The sequence below is a fragment of the Telmatherina bonti genome (assembly GCF_933228915.1).
Source record: "Telmatherina bonti genome assembly, chromosome: 6".
NCBI classification, from domain to species: Eukaryota; Metazoa; Chordata; class Actinopteri; order Atheriniformes; family Telmatherinidae; genus Telmatherina; species Telmatherina bonti.
Genome location: NC_136624.1, coordinates 26169152 through 26186624, shown reverse-complemented (window position 1 = coordinate 26186624; position 17473 = coordinate 26169152). Strand labels below are relative to the sequence as shown.

General features: G+C 36.5%; 1 protein-coding gene across 2 annotated transcripts in view; it reads left to right on the top strand.

The window, feature by feature from the left end:
* The first annotated feature begins 8905 nt into the window (after positions 1 to 8905).
* itga7 (integrin, alpha 7) overlaps positions 8906 to 17473 on the top strand; it is a 34389-nt gene continuing 25821 nt past the window's right edge. For both annotated transcript variants that reach the window (XR_013771346.1, XM_079242215.1), the window contains exon 1: positions 8906 to 9340. Coding sequence is in view for 1 of the 2 variants with exons in the window: in XM_079242215.1 (XP_079098341.1) it covers positions 9123 to 9340 (218 nt within the window). In the remaining variant the exon portion in view is untranslated. The remainder of the gene's footprint in view (positions 9341 to 17473) is intronic.

The following is a 17473-nucleotide window of genomic DNA, read 5'->3' as shown; positions in this document are numbered from 1 at the left end:
TTATGTTTAAATTGAGCTCATAATTAGATACTATAACACAATGTACTGTTTCACCAAGCATGTAACATTACAGATGTAATACTTTTGATGTTGTTGTGTATTGTTTTAGTTCATTAAGCCAAATGCACTAAACTACACACCCGTAAACTGACCTTGGATTATTTAATTTCATTAGGAGATGCAATGGGACTTCCTACTCTCTTTCAGTAATGAAAACTTAAATAGTTATTACAAAGTTTTTGCCATTTTTCCAATCACATTAGTGTTTGTGGTGTTCATTACAATCTAAAATGGCTTTATTTTTCTTATGTACTGTCTGAGGTTATGTCATTGATTGTCTTGTTGAGTTTTGAAAACTACTGAAACTGTTGAAATGTCAAATAAATTAACATATAATTTTCCCATAATTGCTTCCATAAATTTCAATTCTCACTGCTATCGTTTATAATTGTATATGATTCTTGTTCCCCGTACCACATGTGCCCACCCTCAAGTAAGAACAAAGTATGTGTATCTTCTGACAGCATTATTTTTGTATAACCTTGAGAGAATGCAAAATTATTTGCTTTTCAAATCTGTTTTGTTCTTTTACCTGCATGTGTACTGTTTTGTTTTGTTGTTTGTGTTAGAAATTAGGTTATAATTGTTTCGGTGCCAGGATTAAGTTTTTTTTTTAATTTATTTATTTTTTTATCATTATTATTATTATTTACAGTTGAACTTGAAATTTTTTAAATTGAACCAGAATAAACAGGAAAGAATTGAACGTAGAGATATTTTCTTTCTGCTTGTTGTTGTGATTCACACTACGCACCAATTGGGGGCGGCAATGCACCATTTTGTGGTTTACCCGGGTTTACAACCGCCACTACAGAAGAAGTAATTCCTAACCGGACGCAGAATAATCAAACAGGAAGCCGTCCCTGCCCGGGAAGAAGCAGACGGGATCAAGTTAAAGGGCTACGGGTTGTGTTTGTATGGTTTGTACCATAGACTGTATATAAAGTATATAAAGGCCTACAACAACACATAGCTAATGAATTTAATATACAGTATGATAAAGAACATCCTAAATAATCATTTGTCAGCCTCATAATATCTGTGGTGTCACCACTAATTAATTACCAACAAATAACAGATATGGAGGTACACTACAACTAAAGCTATAATTAAACAGTTTATATAACATACGTAATTTGTACAATATTCATCCAGTGCATGCTCTCCAACAAATACAAATTAACAAACAAACATCCAATATTTGGAACTGCAAATATAAATCACTGTTGTTGCTCTGAATTATTTTGTTTTTAAACTAAACAAAACTGTTGTTTATGGGAAACATTTGTGCATAGTTTTACTATATGGCATTTTTTAATCTATATGCTTACATTGTCATCTTATAATCAGTTTTTTTAAGTTCCAAAAGCAATTAGGTAAACATGTTTACGCTTTTGTTTCAAGAACTTTACTATTTATTTCTTTTCACATTGAATAATTTTTTTGCGCTTTCATCATAGTTATTCATGATGTTGTTTATTAACTAAAATGAAATACATATAAAGATGCCAAACATGAAAATGATTAACTTTTTTTTTGTTGTATATAGAAGCAAAATTTGAAGTTTCAGGCTCAGAAGAAAATATTGTTGCCAGGATGTGAAATGTTTAGCAAGTTGCTAATTCTCTTAGCCAATTTCTGCAGATTTCATGGTGGAAAATACTAATTTCTTTCAAGCTTTGTACAAATTTAGGACATTTTAGGAAATTTATAAGTAATAGCTTACTTTTCTAAATAACAGTATTATAAATACTGATAATAGTTGTTCAAAGATTAACATAATGAATTTGAAATAGCCGCCCCGAGACGATGAAATAGACAGCTAGTTTACAAACCAAGCTAGCAGTGGCTGTAAGGGTGGCTAAACTTCTGGATCCAGCCAAAATGTTTTTAATTTATCTTTGCCCAATGTTTGAAATACTTCACAAAAAAAACAAAAAAAGAAAAACAGAAAGAAATCATAGAAAAGCTGAGTTCTAACCTTGTCTGATAAGTTTTACAGCACAAAATGTGCTAGGCTTGATTTTTTCATAATGTTACTGCCACTATGCCAAAACCTGAGCACTCAGTTTAGACTCTTATGGGGTCCATATCCTATTCAATCAAACAGTAAGAGTGGACATGCTTGAATTTAATCCCATAGTAACAAGCATCACTCCCTCTTTTAGTACTGTCCATTAATCAATACAGTAACAGTGCTGACTGCAGCTATCTCAGTTATCAAAGTGATGGGGGAGGGCTAAAAAGGGAAAAATGACCCTGGCTGTACATTCTATTGCCATCTAAAATAAGCGCTCTCCTTGAAGTGTGGCTCAGACTGCTAATAAGCACTTAAGATGCTACTGTGGTAGATTTCTGTGCCATCTTCACAGTTGTTTCTCCTTAATACCTTTTTTCTACTATCTTTGCTTTCTTAAATCTCAACCTCTAACTTCACTTTGTTCTGTTTGAAGGCATTCTTGTTTGGCTTCTCGCCCAATTTATTATTAGGATGTTCTTAGCTTTTCTTGACAGCATTTCCTTCTTCTTTTCCCTTTCCCCCTGTAACATTAAACAGATGATGGCAGGGGTAATGCTGAGATACTGACTGTATCGACCAGGTGGAACTTGAATCCGTCTTTAGTATTTATGTATTTCAGACTCTGCAGTGATAAAATGTGCATGGGCAAAGGTTTTGAGTAAATATATAGAAAATATCTTATTTTGTCATAGACACTATGAAAGATATGAGCAAGTGGAACTTTCCTACATATATGGAAAGCACAGGCAGAACTGACAGATGTATTTAGGTTTTATTATTATTATTATTATTATTATTATTGTTATTATTATTATTATTATTATTATTATTATTATTTACTGTGATAATTCTAGATAAATATTGTGTTGAAAATATACATTTTTAATTACAGAAGGCAGTGAACAAAACAATAATTTCTACATTACTGTTACAGCCCTGTGCCACGAAAGCTGATGAGTTCTGTCAAATGCAAACAACAGTAAATTATGGCATGGTTACATGCAAATCCTTTCAAGTCCATAATAAATATTGAACCAGGAAAAAGTAGTGTTATATACATTCTCAGTGGGAAACATGCATAGTGTAACTTTTAGACTCAAGAGACAAAGAACCATCTGTTACCAGCAAACAGTTCAGAGGACAAAATGATGGCACCATGCTGTATTGTGATGGAGAAACATATCTTACCAGCCAAAAGATGTAACTTATTTTAGGAATTATAATAATATAAAATATCAAAACAAATTGAGGCTTAAGAATTTGAAACTGTTGAGCCGTAAATCTTATACTAAGCAAGAATAGGAACATATTTCACTTTAAAAAACTACTGCAAATATATATATATATATATATATATATATATATATATATATATATATATATATATATATATATATATATATATATGTTGGAGAGATTGTTTTTAAAAATCATGAGACGCAACACAATGCAGAGCATATTGCATCTGAGCTGGGTTGAAATGTGTTGATGGAACAAAACTCTCTGTTTGAATTTAGTTCCAATAAAAAGGCATTTCTGAGATTCGAGATTTCATATATTTTCTTTGTACTTTTTGGACTAACACAGTTTCTTTGAAACAAGGTTGTAAAACTTTCTCACCCGTCTATGGCCAATAAACTGCCAGCTAATTGTTTGAGTACATACACGTAGTTTGTGTTAAGAAAATGTTTCATGTAAACTAAACTAAAATGGTCAAATGACACCTAATGACACACTGAAGTGAAAGCATTTCTTAATACACCATTAAGGCAGTAGGGGGCAGACCAAAAGCTTTTTCTTCACCAGTCCATGTGAGGAGAATTTACCCCTGATGGAAGCTGGTGTGCTGATGATGGTAGCTAGAGACACTAATCTTAAACTACTTTTAATCCTTCTTAATCTGCAAGTTTTCAGAGGCTCCTAACTTGTCTCTTTTAAACAGAAAATGTATTTATAAACTGATTTCGGCCAACTGAAGTTTCTTTGCTTTTTGATTTTTGTAAAATAAAAAGTATTTTAAAATGAAATTATATTCATGTCAATATGATGTTGTGTACAGGTACTGTTACAGGGTGTTATTAGTAAACCAGATGTAGATAATTTGCCAGGGTTATTGAACACAAAAATATGACCGAAGGAGGCAAAGAATAAAAAATAAAGTGTCACTGGGCAACAAACAATAACATCAACAACAAAAAAAAACCCCAAAAAACAAAAATAAGGCTTTTCAAAATGTAAATGTTATTGGGGGGGGGGGGGGGGGGGGGGCGTAAAAGAGAGAGATAAAGAGAAAAAGAAAGAAGCTCAGTGTATCAGGAAAAGTCCCTCAGCAGTCTAAACCTATAGCAGTATAACTAAGGGATGCTAACCATCCCTAGCTATAGGACTTAAAAAAAAAGATAAGTCTTCAGCCTAGTCTTAAAGGTGGGGAGGGTGTCTGCTTCCCTAACACTAACTGGGAGCTTATTCCATAAGAGAGGGGCCTGATAACCAAAGGCTCTGCCTCCCGCTTGGCTCTTTGAGACTCTAGGAACCACAAGTAAGCCTGCAGTCTGCGAACGAAGTACTCTGGTTGGTATATAAGGAACTATGAGGTCTTTGACATATAGTGGTGCCTGGCTGTGGAGGGCTTTATATGTAAGGAGAAGGATTTTAAATTCTATTCTAGATTCAACAGGCAGCCAATGAAGAGAGGCTAAAACTGGAGAAATGGGTTCTCTCCTGCTGGTTCTGGTCAGGACTCTGGCTGCAGAATTCTGGATCAGCTGAAGGCTTTTCAGGGCATATTTAGGACAGCCCAGTAATAGAGAGTTACAGTAATCTAGTCTCGAAGTAACAAAAGCGTGAACCAGTTTTTTTGCATCACTCTGAGACAGAATGTCCCTCATTTTGGCTATATTACGTAAATGAAAGAAGGCTGTTTTAGTAACCTGCTTAATATGTGGGCCAAAGGACAGGTCCGAGTCAAATATTACTCCAAGGTTTCTCACTGTAGCACTGGAAGCTAAAGTAATGCCATCCAGGTTCATTACAAAACTGGAAAATTTAGCTCTGAGTTTTTCAGATCCAACGAGAATTACTTCAGTCTTATCTAAGTTTAAGAGGAGAAAATTTCTAGACATCCAAGTCTTTATGTCTATGAGACAATTTTGTAGCCCATTCGGCTGATTTGTTTCATCTGGTTTAAAGGATAAGTATATTTGAGTATCATCTGCATAACAATGAACGTTTATTCTATGCTGTCTAATAATTTTGCCTGAAGGGAGCATATATAGTTTAAAGAGTACTGGTCCAAGTACAGAACCTTGAGGAACTCCACGACTTACTGTAGTTTGTGAGGAGGACTTGTCATATACAAATATCAAACTGAAGTCTATCAGATAAATATGATTTAAACCAGCTTAACGCTGTACCTGTAATTCCAATCACCTGTTCTAGTCTTTGTAACAGAATGTTATGATCGACTGTATCAAATGCAGCGCTAAGATCAAGTAAGATAAGTACGGACAGAAATTCTTTGTCTGAGGCCATAAGAAGGTCATTAGTAACTTTCACCAATGCTGTCTCAGTGCTATGATGAGCTCTAAATCCTGACTGAAACTCTTTGAATAAATTATTTCTGCTTAGGTGGGCATGTAGCTGAGCTGAAACTATTTTCTCCAGAATTTTGGATATAGATTAGATATAGGTCAATAATTTGCTATCACCTCTGGATCCAGAGATTTCTTTTTAAGTAAAGCAGAGGTGTCCAGCTCCGGTCCTCGAGGGCCAGAATCCTGCAGGTTTTCTATGTATCCCTGCTCAGACACACCTGGTTCAAATTAATTAGTAGTAGAGCTTAATCAGTTGTGCACGTCATTGGCTGTTTGATCCATTTAGTGGAAGGTAGATGTGTTGGAACAGGAATACATGGGAAACCTGCAGGACAGCGGCCCTCGAGGACCGACTTTGGACACCCCTGAAGTAAAGGCTTGATGACAGCAGTTTTAAATGATTGTGGTACATATCCTGTCACTAAAGACATATTGATAAGATTTAGTAGTGATGTATTAATTAAAGGGAAAATGTCCTTAAATAAGCTTGTTGGGAGAGGATCTACGATACAGGTGGATGGTTTAGATGAAGCTATTATTTCAGTTAATTCAGAGGGTTGGACAGGACAGAAACTGTTTAGACACAAGTCAGATCCTGGTTCTAAGGATGCTTCGGAGACCACAACAGGCTCAACATTATAGGTAGAAGGAACAGTATTGTGAATTTGATCTCTCATAGTATCAATTTTATTCCTGAAAAAAATACATGAAATCATCACAGCTAAGTGAGAAAGGAACACATCGATCAACAGCGCTCCGGCTCCTAGTAAGCCTAGCTACAGTGCTGAAAAGAAACTGAGGGTTGTTTGTGTTTTCCCCTATCAATGATGAATGATAAGCTGTTCTTGCTGTACGTAAGGCTTTTTTGTATACAATTAAACTTTCTTTCCAGGTTAAGCGAAACTCCTCTAATCCTGATGATCGCCATTTGTTTTCCAAATGCCTTGAAGACTGTTTTAGAGCTCGAAGCTGGGAATTAAACCAGGGAGCCTTCATAATCTTACCTAATTTCTTCTTCTTTAGGGGGGCAACATTATCCAAGGTTGTACGCATTGAAGCTATTATAGTATCAGCATGTTGATCAGTCTGAGCAGGAGAAAAGCTTAAAGGGGGACTCTCAGTCATGCTAACACATGGTAGATATGAAAAAATTGATTCAATTGATTGTTTAAATTTTGTAATATTATTGTCTGATAAACATCTACTATAGTAGAATTTATTTTTGGTCAGTGAGTAATCAAATAAAGTGAATTCAAAGGTTAATAAGAAGTGATCAGACAAGACAGGGTTTTGAGGAAATACTTTGAGCTTATTAGTCTCAATACAATATGTTAGAACAAGATCAAGAGTATGACCATGAGAGTGAGTGGCACCATTAACATTTTGTGAAAACCCAATTGAGTTTAGAATAGATCTAAAGGAAATGTTTAAACTATCATTTTCATCGTCAACATGAATATTAAAATCACCTCGTACAATGACTTTATCAGTAGTCAGCACTAACTCAGACGAGATCAGAGAATTCGGTCAGAAACTGGGAGTAAGGTCCAGGTGGGCGATACACTAATGCTAAAAGGAGTGGTTTCTCTGAATTCCATTTTGGATGAGATAAATTTAATGTCAGGAATTCAAATGATTTATAGTTAGTTTTGTGCTTAGGATTAATTAAAAATTCTGACTGAAAAATAGTTGCAACACCTCCTCCTCTGCCTGTAGTCTAGGTATGGGAAAGTTTAAATAGTTAGCTGGCGTAGCTTCATTAATACTAACATAATCCTCTTGCTGTAACCAGGTTTCCGTAAGACAGAATAAATCAATGTGGTGATCACCTATCAAGTCAAGTATCCTTTTATGTTAAGAAGTTTAGTGATTAATTGCTAACTTTCAACTGCACACAACAAAATATTATTCACAACACTGACCTGAATATCTTTCATTTTCCTAACTGGATAAATAAAATCTTCCCTTTTGGTAACCAAAATAACTGTAACCCACTAAAAATGGAGACATTTAGTCTTTAATGGCGGCAAGCTGGGGCCCTGACACATTGTCTTAGTATTTCACCTGTTAATGTAATTGGTCTACAACTGTTTGTGTGAACTTTATTGCATAGAGCAGTTGCGGTGACACACTGACAGCTGCACACAGAAACCAAGGTTCTGGCTTCCTTTCCCGTCACTTTTCTCTCAGTGGCTCATGGTTCTGTGCCCACTTCTCTCGAGTGTTCCCTTTCTCGCTGCTTTGGTCTAACTTATTGTGCGGACCGAGCTCTGAGTTTTCTAGCTCTCTTCATTTCCTTTTCAACAGCTTTTATAACCTAACAACCAAACTTATAACTGTCCAGCAACGGAGTAAAATGTCTAAGTTTAAAAAAACCCAAACAAAACAAAATAAGCAAAACGAAGAAAAAAAAAAAGAAAGGGCGTGCTGATTTGTGAAAATGCAGAAAATGAATAAGTCAAAAAAGCTTTGTATTGTTTTATTGCTGGAAATTTCATAGAAGTATATTTTGCAGAAGCTCATCATATTGTGGTAAAAGTATACATGCTTTATAGTATGCTTTGGCATTTTGTTATCTTATTTCTATTAGCATTTCTCTGTCATACTGCACACATTCTCCCAGTCTAGCTTTTCAGCAGAGCTAAAGGTCAGTAATAAAGTTTCCTGGGTCACTGTGCACATTTCAGTCCCTTTTGTGTCCCAGATTCTTTCCAGATCACTGCCATCCGAAGTGAGATGTCAGGACTTTCAAGTTCAGTAAAGAAAGAAAGAAAGAAAGAAAGAAAGAAAGCTTGTTTCTCTTCCAAGCTGGGTTTTTAGCGTCTCAGGTTTTCTCTTTGGGACCATCAGATGTCCAAGCACCTGCAGCAGTAAGTGGCCGCAGAAGGAGGAGATCTGGAGCGTGTGAACTCAGCAGATGAAACAGTCTGCTGTCTTTTCGCCCTCTCTTGCTCTGTTCAATAGCCTCCAAGTATCCTGACAACCTTGCCTGGTATTTTGGCACAAGTCCCTTGAGTGTTGATGTCAGCTGAGAGAGGGGAGGGAGGGAGGTTAGGAGGGGAGGGTGGGCCTGAAAGAGAGAGGGGAGGAGTGAGCGGGCTATTCAAGGCACTTGTCCTCTGTCTCTCTGAGTATGGAGGAGGGGGAGGCACACATGCATTGAGAGAAGCACACTTGCACACACACACATTCACATAGTAGTAGCAGCCGCATTTTCACAGCGCGCTCTTCAGACTGACAGCAGCATACGGAGTTGAGAGCCAGCAGGGCAGAGCGAGGCGGAAAGAAGGCTGGAAACAAGGGTGGCATCCACAGAAGAGAGGAAAGGAGAGGAGACTTACACAGGATTTGCGCTTTATTTTCTTCTAGCTTTCTGGGAGCCACAGAGGTAATCTCCCCTGTGTTCTTCTTGAACTGAACTTGCTCTGCAGCAGGACCTGCACCCTGCTATGGCAGCCCTGATGGGACATGGGAACAGTGTTTCCCTCTCATCTTCCTCCTCTCATCGTTGGAATCTCTTCATCTGGGGTCTGTTGTCCCTTTTAAGTCGAGTGTGGTGCTTTAACCTGGATACTACTCACACACTGCATAAGTTAGGAGACCGTGGTACTTTTTTTGGTTTCTCTCTTGCACTTCACCAACAGCTTACTCCAGAACCTCAGAGCTGGTAAGTGGATCAATGTGGGACTGAGCTTGTCCTGTGTGACCCTTGTGTTTTTGACTTAGAGTTCAAATGTATTGTTTCTTGTATCTTCATCTGCCTCCCATTGCAAGAAGCTTGACATACTACAATTTGTAATCTCAAAATTAGTTTTTGTTGTAGTTTTTGAGATCTAGACTCAGCATTTCTTTGCTGCACCATTACTTGATTTGCTAAATCACCGTTTAACTCATAACTGCAGGAGTTAGTGCACATTTATGAGCAGCATGTGCAGTGAGTGCAGCCTGAACTCTGAGTTAATGGATGGTGATTTATTGTAAACAGAGAATGGATGAGGTCTGTGGAATCAGCAGGCAGGGTTTGATCTCTGAAACGTTTTGGAAGTCTGATGATCCCGTTCTGTCTGTCGCTGCCACACGAGATGTGATACCAAAAAGCTCTTCAGTGTGTTCACTTGTTTGTATGTGGTCATAGATGAGTTGTGCATGTGTGTTTGCTTGACTATGTTTGCTCTCCAATCAGCAGTTTGCCAGCAGCTGTTTTGATGCATCTTTCAGTGTGAGTGAAAGACCTATAATCCCTTTTCTTGTCCTTCAGAAATCATGAGTTCACTAAAACAAAAAAATCTTGTAAATCTTTGGAAATGTTTATTTCAGGAAATGTTGTAAATAAGAAGCATCTTTCCTGAAGTTAATTGCTAAAACGGATACAGACATACTCATTTGATTTGGTGGTTGAGACTTTATCTGTAATATAAATGATCATTTTTAAAGCCTGCATTAAAAATGTTACTTAGATGTACAGAGTTAGTCTGAAAAAGGTACTTGAAGTATCAAAAGTATATATGCAAGAAAATAGTACATTTAAGCTTTATGCTGCATTTGTTTGGTGCTTGTTTGGTAGGATTGTTCTGACAAATGTGTTTTATATTAGTAGCCTTTTATTTCTTTATTTAGTTGCAGCTTAAATGAATTGTTGCTTAAATTGTAACATAACAAATGTAATGTATATGTGAAAATAAGTATTTTTTAATTTAGCACAAGCTCCTGATTAGGAGCGCCATATTTAACTGTTGGTTTCTCAGTTTACTCGTGCTGGAGTCATCCTGACGCCTGGTAAGACCAGAGGAATGACATCAGACACAGTCATGCTACCTCTCTGCTATCCTCTGTGTTTATTTAGCAGCTCTATTGCTCACTGTCATTGGCTGCAGTAAACAAGAGGGAAGACTACAGAGAAATTGTGCACCAGTGATGTTAGTGCCAGTAGACGGTCAATAAATGTCTAAACTGATGGGTGAAAATGATGATGCACCTACAGGAAGAGAGTGGCATGAATAATGCTGCTGCCAGTATGCTGTGACACCAACTTTTATGGTCCGATTACTTATGATGAGTTCATCTCTAATCTGAGTCTCATTAGTAGATTTTCATGGCACTGAGTCTTAGAAATACTAAATAGCGACGTCACAAATCTCTTCGCTATTTGGAACTCTGAGCCAGATTTACAGATTTTTTTTTTTTATGGATTTATTACAAGAATAAGCATTTATGCACATGTAGTGCCCAATAGACTTTTAAACAGGCACATACATGCTGTGCTAGAAGGTCAAAGTAAGAAGGACCTCTTTGAAATTTCGGGCTTATTTAACCAAACTGCACAAACAATGTCCACATCTATTAAACAACTCTGTCATTTTACCTTTTAACACACACTGTACACACTTCACATAACTGCCTACGAATCGTTGCTGATTTTGTGAAACCAGACCTGACCAGATAATTATCTGAAAAAAGTTTTACCTTAGTTATCTCATAGTTATAAAATGAAGGACTATGATTTCTACCATTTGGTTCGAGGCTGGTGGGATGCAGTGTTTTTTTTTCTCTTTACCTGACACACAACGGGCCAAAACTCACTGAAAAGCAATAGATTCAATAAAAATGTCCTAAAGATGAGTAAATATGATCATGATTTTTGACATAATCTTCCTGGAAATCTAATTTGTGAAACATAACTGACTTTAAGAAATGTAAAACTATGTGGGCTGGGATTCTGAATTTAGTTGAATATGACACCTTAGAGTACAATACATATCCCTTCTGAACTCATGGTTTAACATCTATCCTCCAACCACTCGGGGGAAATTATGAACTTTTTTAGATGATTTTAATTATTAGATTAGAGATGACTCATTCAGGCAGCAACACGGCACATATTCCATTTTCATCAGGTTTTACAGTAGTGTTACTGTAGTTAATCTGCTTCCTAACAAACTCATCAGTATTCTGCTTGTTTATTCTACTAAAATGTTGCTTTGAAATAATCTCCCCAAAACTGATTGATAATATCTTGACTCATTTTCTTCTTGTCTTGTGAGAGTTTGGGTTACTGCTGCCTGTAGCCACCCTGCTTTATGCTCATTGTGGGTCTTTTGTCACTTGATCAGAGGTGAAAATGATATTCCCTCTTTGATTCAGTGTCCTGAGCTTACTCATGATAGGATCACACAACCTGTAATGTATGAAGGCTAATACAGATGGGCTTAGTCATTCTGTCATCCTAAAGAGGTTTTATGACTCTGGTTACCAGAAGGCACAGAAAACCTGCTGGTTCCGAAAGCAATGGAGACGATGAGTATACTCTTTCAAAAGTCTCCCTAACAATATCTTTCAGTGTCTTTTTTTTTGGGTTTTACAGTATATCTACAATTCCAGCCTTTGGCTGCCACAGACTTTACAGCTCCGTTATTATATGACAAGGAAGGTGGAGGTAAAAATGGACCCATGTAACACACTGGTCTCATATTGACTGTAAGGGATCATCACTAGTGTCATGTCTCGAAGCAAAAGTGTGCCAGTCTCAGGAGAAGAGCCTCCATCTAGCATTCTGGACTTCTCTAAACTCTTAAACATTTTCTGTCATGGTTGTCAGGAAGCAGAAGCCTCTTGTCAAGAGGGGCTTCTGTTGCTGGTGATGTCAGAGGATAAGTTGAAAGTGTATTTGAGTCTTCATTGTGTGTTAGTCAACTATTTATAATGCCATGAGAAGTGCTTCTGCATATAGTTCACTGGCCAGTGAGGACAGGGAGCCCCTGAGCTTAATCCTTGCACTTATATTGTCTCTGAATTCAGCTACTGCTTTTTTCTGCCCCGCAGAAAAACACAAAGTGTCCCAACATTATAACATTTTATTTTAGCATTTTAAAAACTATATGTTGTAGTGGATAATGTGCTTCAATGCATGGTCAGAGGCTGTGTAGGTGAAACACAAACTCTTAAGGATTTCCTTGGGCATTTTCGAAACCATTTTGCTGCCTAACAAGAGTATTATGAGTACAACAGACGTATTGGTTCTATGAAGCTGTACTCATGCCCAACAGTGCCATGGATACAATACTTACAACATGGACACACTATAGTGTCAGCATTCATCCTACATCTACATATGTTGAACAATGTGATCAGTCTCAGAAAGAACACCAAGATTTCTCTGTGTCTCTGAATATAAATCATTCTGTTATCAACACTACTGTACAGCTTGTAGCTTTTCTCATGTTTTTCTTTCAGTTAATATCTGGCGCTCAAGATTTTAGCCTCTTTTGAAGTGCTTTGGGGAAAAAAAGGAGGGGGGTGGGGTGGCATATCTGTTGCTGCTGCAATGCAAGCCACAAATAATCTATTATTGTTTCTTGCTGAAAGATCTCTGACCAGCTCTGGTAACCTCTTTTGCACTATGTCTTAACTTGACCAAGTTGCCTACTTTTGGAATAGGGTTAGAAATGTAAAGCCGGTATCCTTTTTCTGAACAGCTCTTCTTAGACAAATGAACATGTTTGAGTCTTCATTTTACCTTTATTCATTTGGAGCATCGCCACTCATCATAAATAACATTGTTTGACTTACTTATCCTTCTGTCTGGCTGCTGATTTATAATCGACTGGGGTGCATTGCTCTCATAGGGAATTTGTAAAAGTCTCTGGTTGCAGTGAGGTTCATGTTTACGTGTGAACTTGCTTTGGTGCCCTTGTAGAAAGGAATGCTCTGTCTCACTGCTAGGTTGGCTTTGGGCAGCCAGTATGGTTGTAGATGTCTTGTCTGGAGTTTGGTGTAACCGGCTGAGTAAGAATCTAAAACAGAGACTTCTGAGGCTGAACAAATCCTCTCACTGAACAGTCACCTGCATGAACTGCTTGTATGAACAAGACTGTATCAGAGAAGTTATTTCTGTTTGATTTTAAAAGAAGCAAAAGAAGTCAATCACAAGAGACCAGAATCTTTTCATCAAACATGCTGAAACAGATACAACTGTAGGATCCTTTTGTAAAGGAGGATGCTACTTTTACATTTCACCAACACTTATAAAGGCTGTTTTAATACTGATTACTTTTCTGTAACTACAAGCAGGTTATACAAAGAATAACCCCCTTAATTCTTCTTCTACTGTCAAAGCACCATCATGCACAAGCAACTGTCATACAGAGGGAGACATGAGTGACTGACAGGTTTACTGCTTTAAAGCAGCCAGTAAATGTCAGGACTGCAATAACAGACTGCTCTTATGTTAGCTAAACAGTTTTTTGGAATAGTCACACTGAAGACAGAACAGCTACAACTTTATTACTAACTTTTCTTTATAAAGCTGTTATTTATATAAAAAGTTATTTTTGAAATGGTTTATTTTTACAACAAAAGTAGAGTCTTTACCTCATAAAATTCTAAAAATAACTAGGTTCATTTATTATTTTTCCCTGGAACATGGACATTTACTCTACAGGACTAAGAGTGAGTTATTATTATTATTATTATTATATCATTAATAATAATAATAATAATAATAATAATAATAATAATAATAATAATTTTTTTTTTTTTTTATCACATTCATAAAAATTGAGATGTACCCACTTTTGCTGCCCAGAGAACAACATTATTAAACATTGTCACCTGTTACTAATCTTTGTGTTTCCATAAAAAATAATTTGACTTCTTAAAAGTACACATTTTGGCAACTTAACCAATCATAAGCTGGTTTTTCCCTAATGTTTTCACAGGCATTGATACACCAGCCATCTTCAGTTCCTGTCCTCCTTTTTTATCTTTTATAAAAAGAGAAAACTGTATTTAAATGCAGCCTAGTAAAACTGCTTCATACATTCATAACACAAAGAAGAATTTGTGTAATTTACATGACAACAGCCAGATAAAAGCTACCTTTTCACCCCAGCTCAAGAGTTTTGAATGAACCATCCCCCCTTTTTCTTGCCATTAATTCAATTCAAGTTTTTTTTTCTTGCTTACTTTTCTTTCTCCTTCTCCTCTTCTCCCACAATAACTGTCCTACTAAATCTCCCAGACGCTATTCAAGTGAAAGTCTTATAAATGTAAGAACTGTTGCAATGCTTATTTATATGAGAAATCAGAAAGAGCAAAGGGTGCATGGACTTTACAACATTCACACACAAACACACACAAACACACGCACACACATGCGATTAATGCCTTTTTTTTTTTTTTTTTTTTTTTTTACCTCCCACTTATTCTTTGCCTATTTAGCATTCTTCCATTCCTCCACAGTGCAGCCCAGGCTTGGACAATAGCTCAGTTGGAAGCAGTGCTGCCTGGCCGAGAGCTTTCAGGAATATTGCTTTGCGGACCACGTGCTCAGTGCAAGTGCAGGCACAATCTGCAGAGTCAGGAAGAAAAACGCACCTTAAATCCGACAGACTTGCAGTGAAAACGTACAGTTTAGTGGTGTTAGAAGAGCAGGTGCTGATTCTGCATTTGAACTTTAAAAACAGTTGGCGGACAAATTCTTGAGGTCACATGAAAATATCTTGATTTTTGCCCTTTTTGTGGTTTTGGTTTGCAGAATTATGATTGCAGTGAGTCTTGTTTGACTCTGAACTTGTTTGCTGTATTACTTGTTATAAAACACACACTCAGCATTGCTTTCACTTGACACCAGCAATTGCTTGTGAAGATCGCATGATCTGTATGTGGGGGAGGTGTACAGGGTCTGATGGGAATGGGGGCTGCAGAGATGAATAAATCATTGTGGGTTTCTCTTTTGATTAAATATGTGTGTATCCATGTCTCTGTGTGTATGTGTGCATGAAAGGAGTTGACACAGATGCAGTTTAATCAATCAACCAATGGCAGCTGTACTTGGAACTGATACTGAAATTATTTCAGAAAAGCACAATGAAAAGCAGAAGGGAACAGGAAATTACTAGCGAGGTGGAGGCTTTTGTTTGCATTTATTAAAGAAATCTGCTCTTTTATCTTTAAACAATCGCACTATGTAATTGTTGTAATTATTCCTCGAACATGTCACCCATGCTTTATCACAGTCCCTTCCATCCTTTGTCATTTTCTCCAACTGTTTTGGGTTGAATTGCTTGACCTCAGGCTGTGTCTACACAACTTTTAATTTGAAATAGCATTTTGAAATGAAAGAAATGACCTCCAGGTTAGCATTTTAGCACTGTTTTTAGAAAGTATTTGTGTTATTGGTAAAATACAACAATTTTATATAACCTGTTTGTTCATGCACATGGTGAGAAAATAGGAAACGTTCCTAAACTGTTGAAAATGAATAAATATAAAGCACAGGTAACAACAGTAAAGACAAAAAGACCAGAGATGTATGTATGGACAACAAGGCAGAGCTGATATTTGACTTTTCATTGCAACTGCTTCTCTGATTTGATGAATCTTATTGTTTCGAGTTTAGACAACCAAATTTGCTAAATGACAGCTAGCAGCAACATAATACCACCCTCTGACAGCTGCATGAAGCCTATAGGTGACCAACATGTCAATTTAAACATGTTTGATTTTGCCCCATATTTGCTCGATTTAATTTGGCCTTTATTTTACCAGGCAAAACATTAAGAACAAATGTTCACAACCATAGAATGGCAAGTGCCAGAAAGCACTTGTAGAACAGTAAAACATTAAACAAAACATTATGCATATACAACAATAATGCACATAAATTTCATTAAACCATCTAAGCGATTTTAAAAAGGGTACGAAATTGTATTAAAAAAATTACAGACATAACTAAAATTTTCTACATTTTCAAAGATTTTAGCAACAAGCTCTAGTCACTTCATGAAATAAGTGAAAAATATATATTTAACCTAAGAGAGTTTTGGTTTTAAGGATTAGCATGATACAATGGGAAGACTGTGTGCTGTACCTGGCTTCTGATACTGGGTGCAGAAGCTGTGTTAGATATGGAGGTGAATGACCTTGGAGTGTCTTATAGATGAGAGCGAACAATGAACGTTGAAATAAGTATGTAAGGAAGGCCACTGAACCTGAGAGTCTAGCAAACAGTGATGAGTTTGCTAATGAATATCAAATCAAATTTATTTTTTCAACACTTTTCATATCAATGAGCAGTACAAAGTGCTTTACACAACAACGGTGATTAAATATCAGTAGCACTTCAACATCCTATTGAAAACAAGCCTTCATGCACTTAAGCATATAACCTAATAAAATTAAAAATAAAAACCTAATCATTCATCATATATCATGCAGACAAAGCACAAACCCCAAGCCCACTCCAGCCGAAAGTAATAGATTATCATTAGAAAGTCATGATATATGGAAATTTGGTCAATGACTTTTAAAGTTTCCAGATTAGCACATATATTAAAGGCAATCTTAACACTTTTTAAAATGACAAAAAAAAAAAAAAAAAAAAGAAAGATGTTGTTTTTGCAAAGCAGTACTCTCCACTGATAACACAGCAAAAGTATGTTGGTTCATATAAAAGTGAATATTATAAAAGTGCAGATATTACATTAGAGATTACACAGAATATCTGCAGCTTCATTCCTTCAGGCACAATTTTACCAATATTCCCAGGTACCAGAGATGTCATTTTATTTACATCAGTAGAGATAAATTAAACCCATGAGGGATACTGGTGAGGCCCGTCGCTGTCAATCTGCAAATATATATCTAAATCTTTTTTTTTTTAAATGACAGGGATTTTATTGAAATTCTGTATGTAGAAGGTCTGCACAGACCGATATGACTTCATGGTAGAGTAATACATCGCAGTCAAGCTACTCTGGCTTAAAGAAAGGTGAAGAGAGAAAGGATGGACATTTGGATGTTT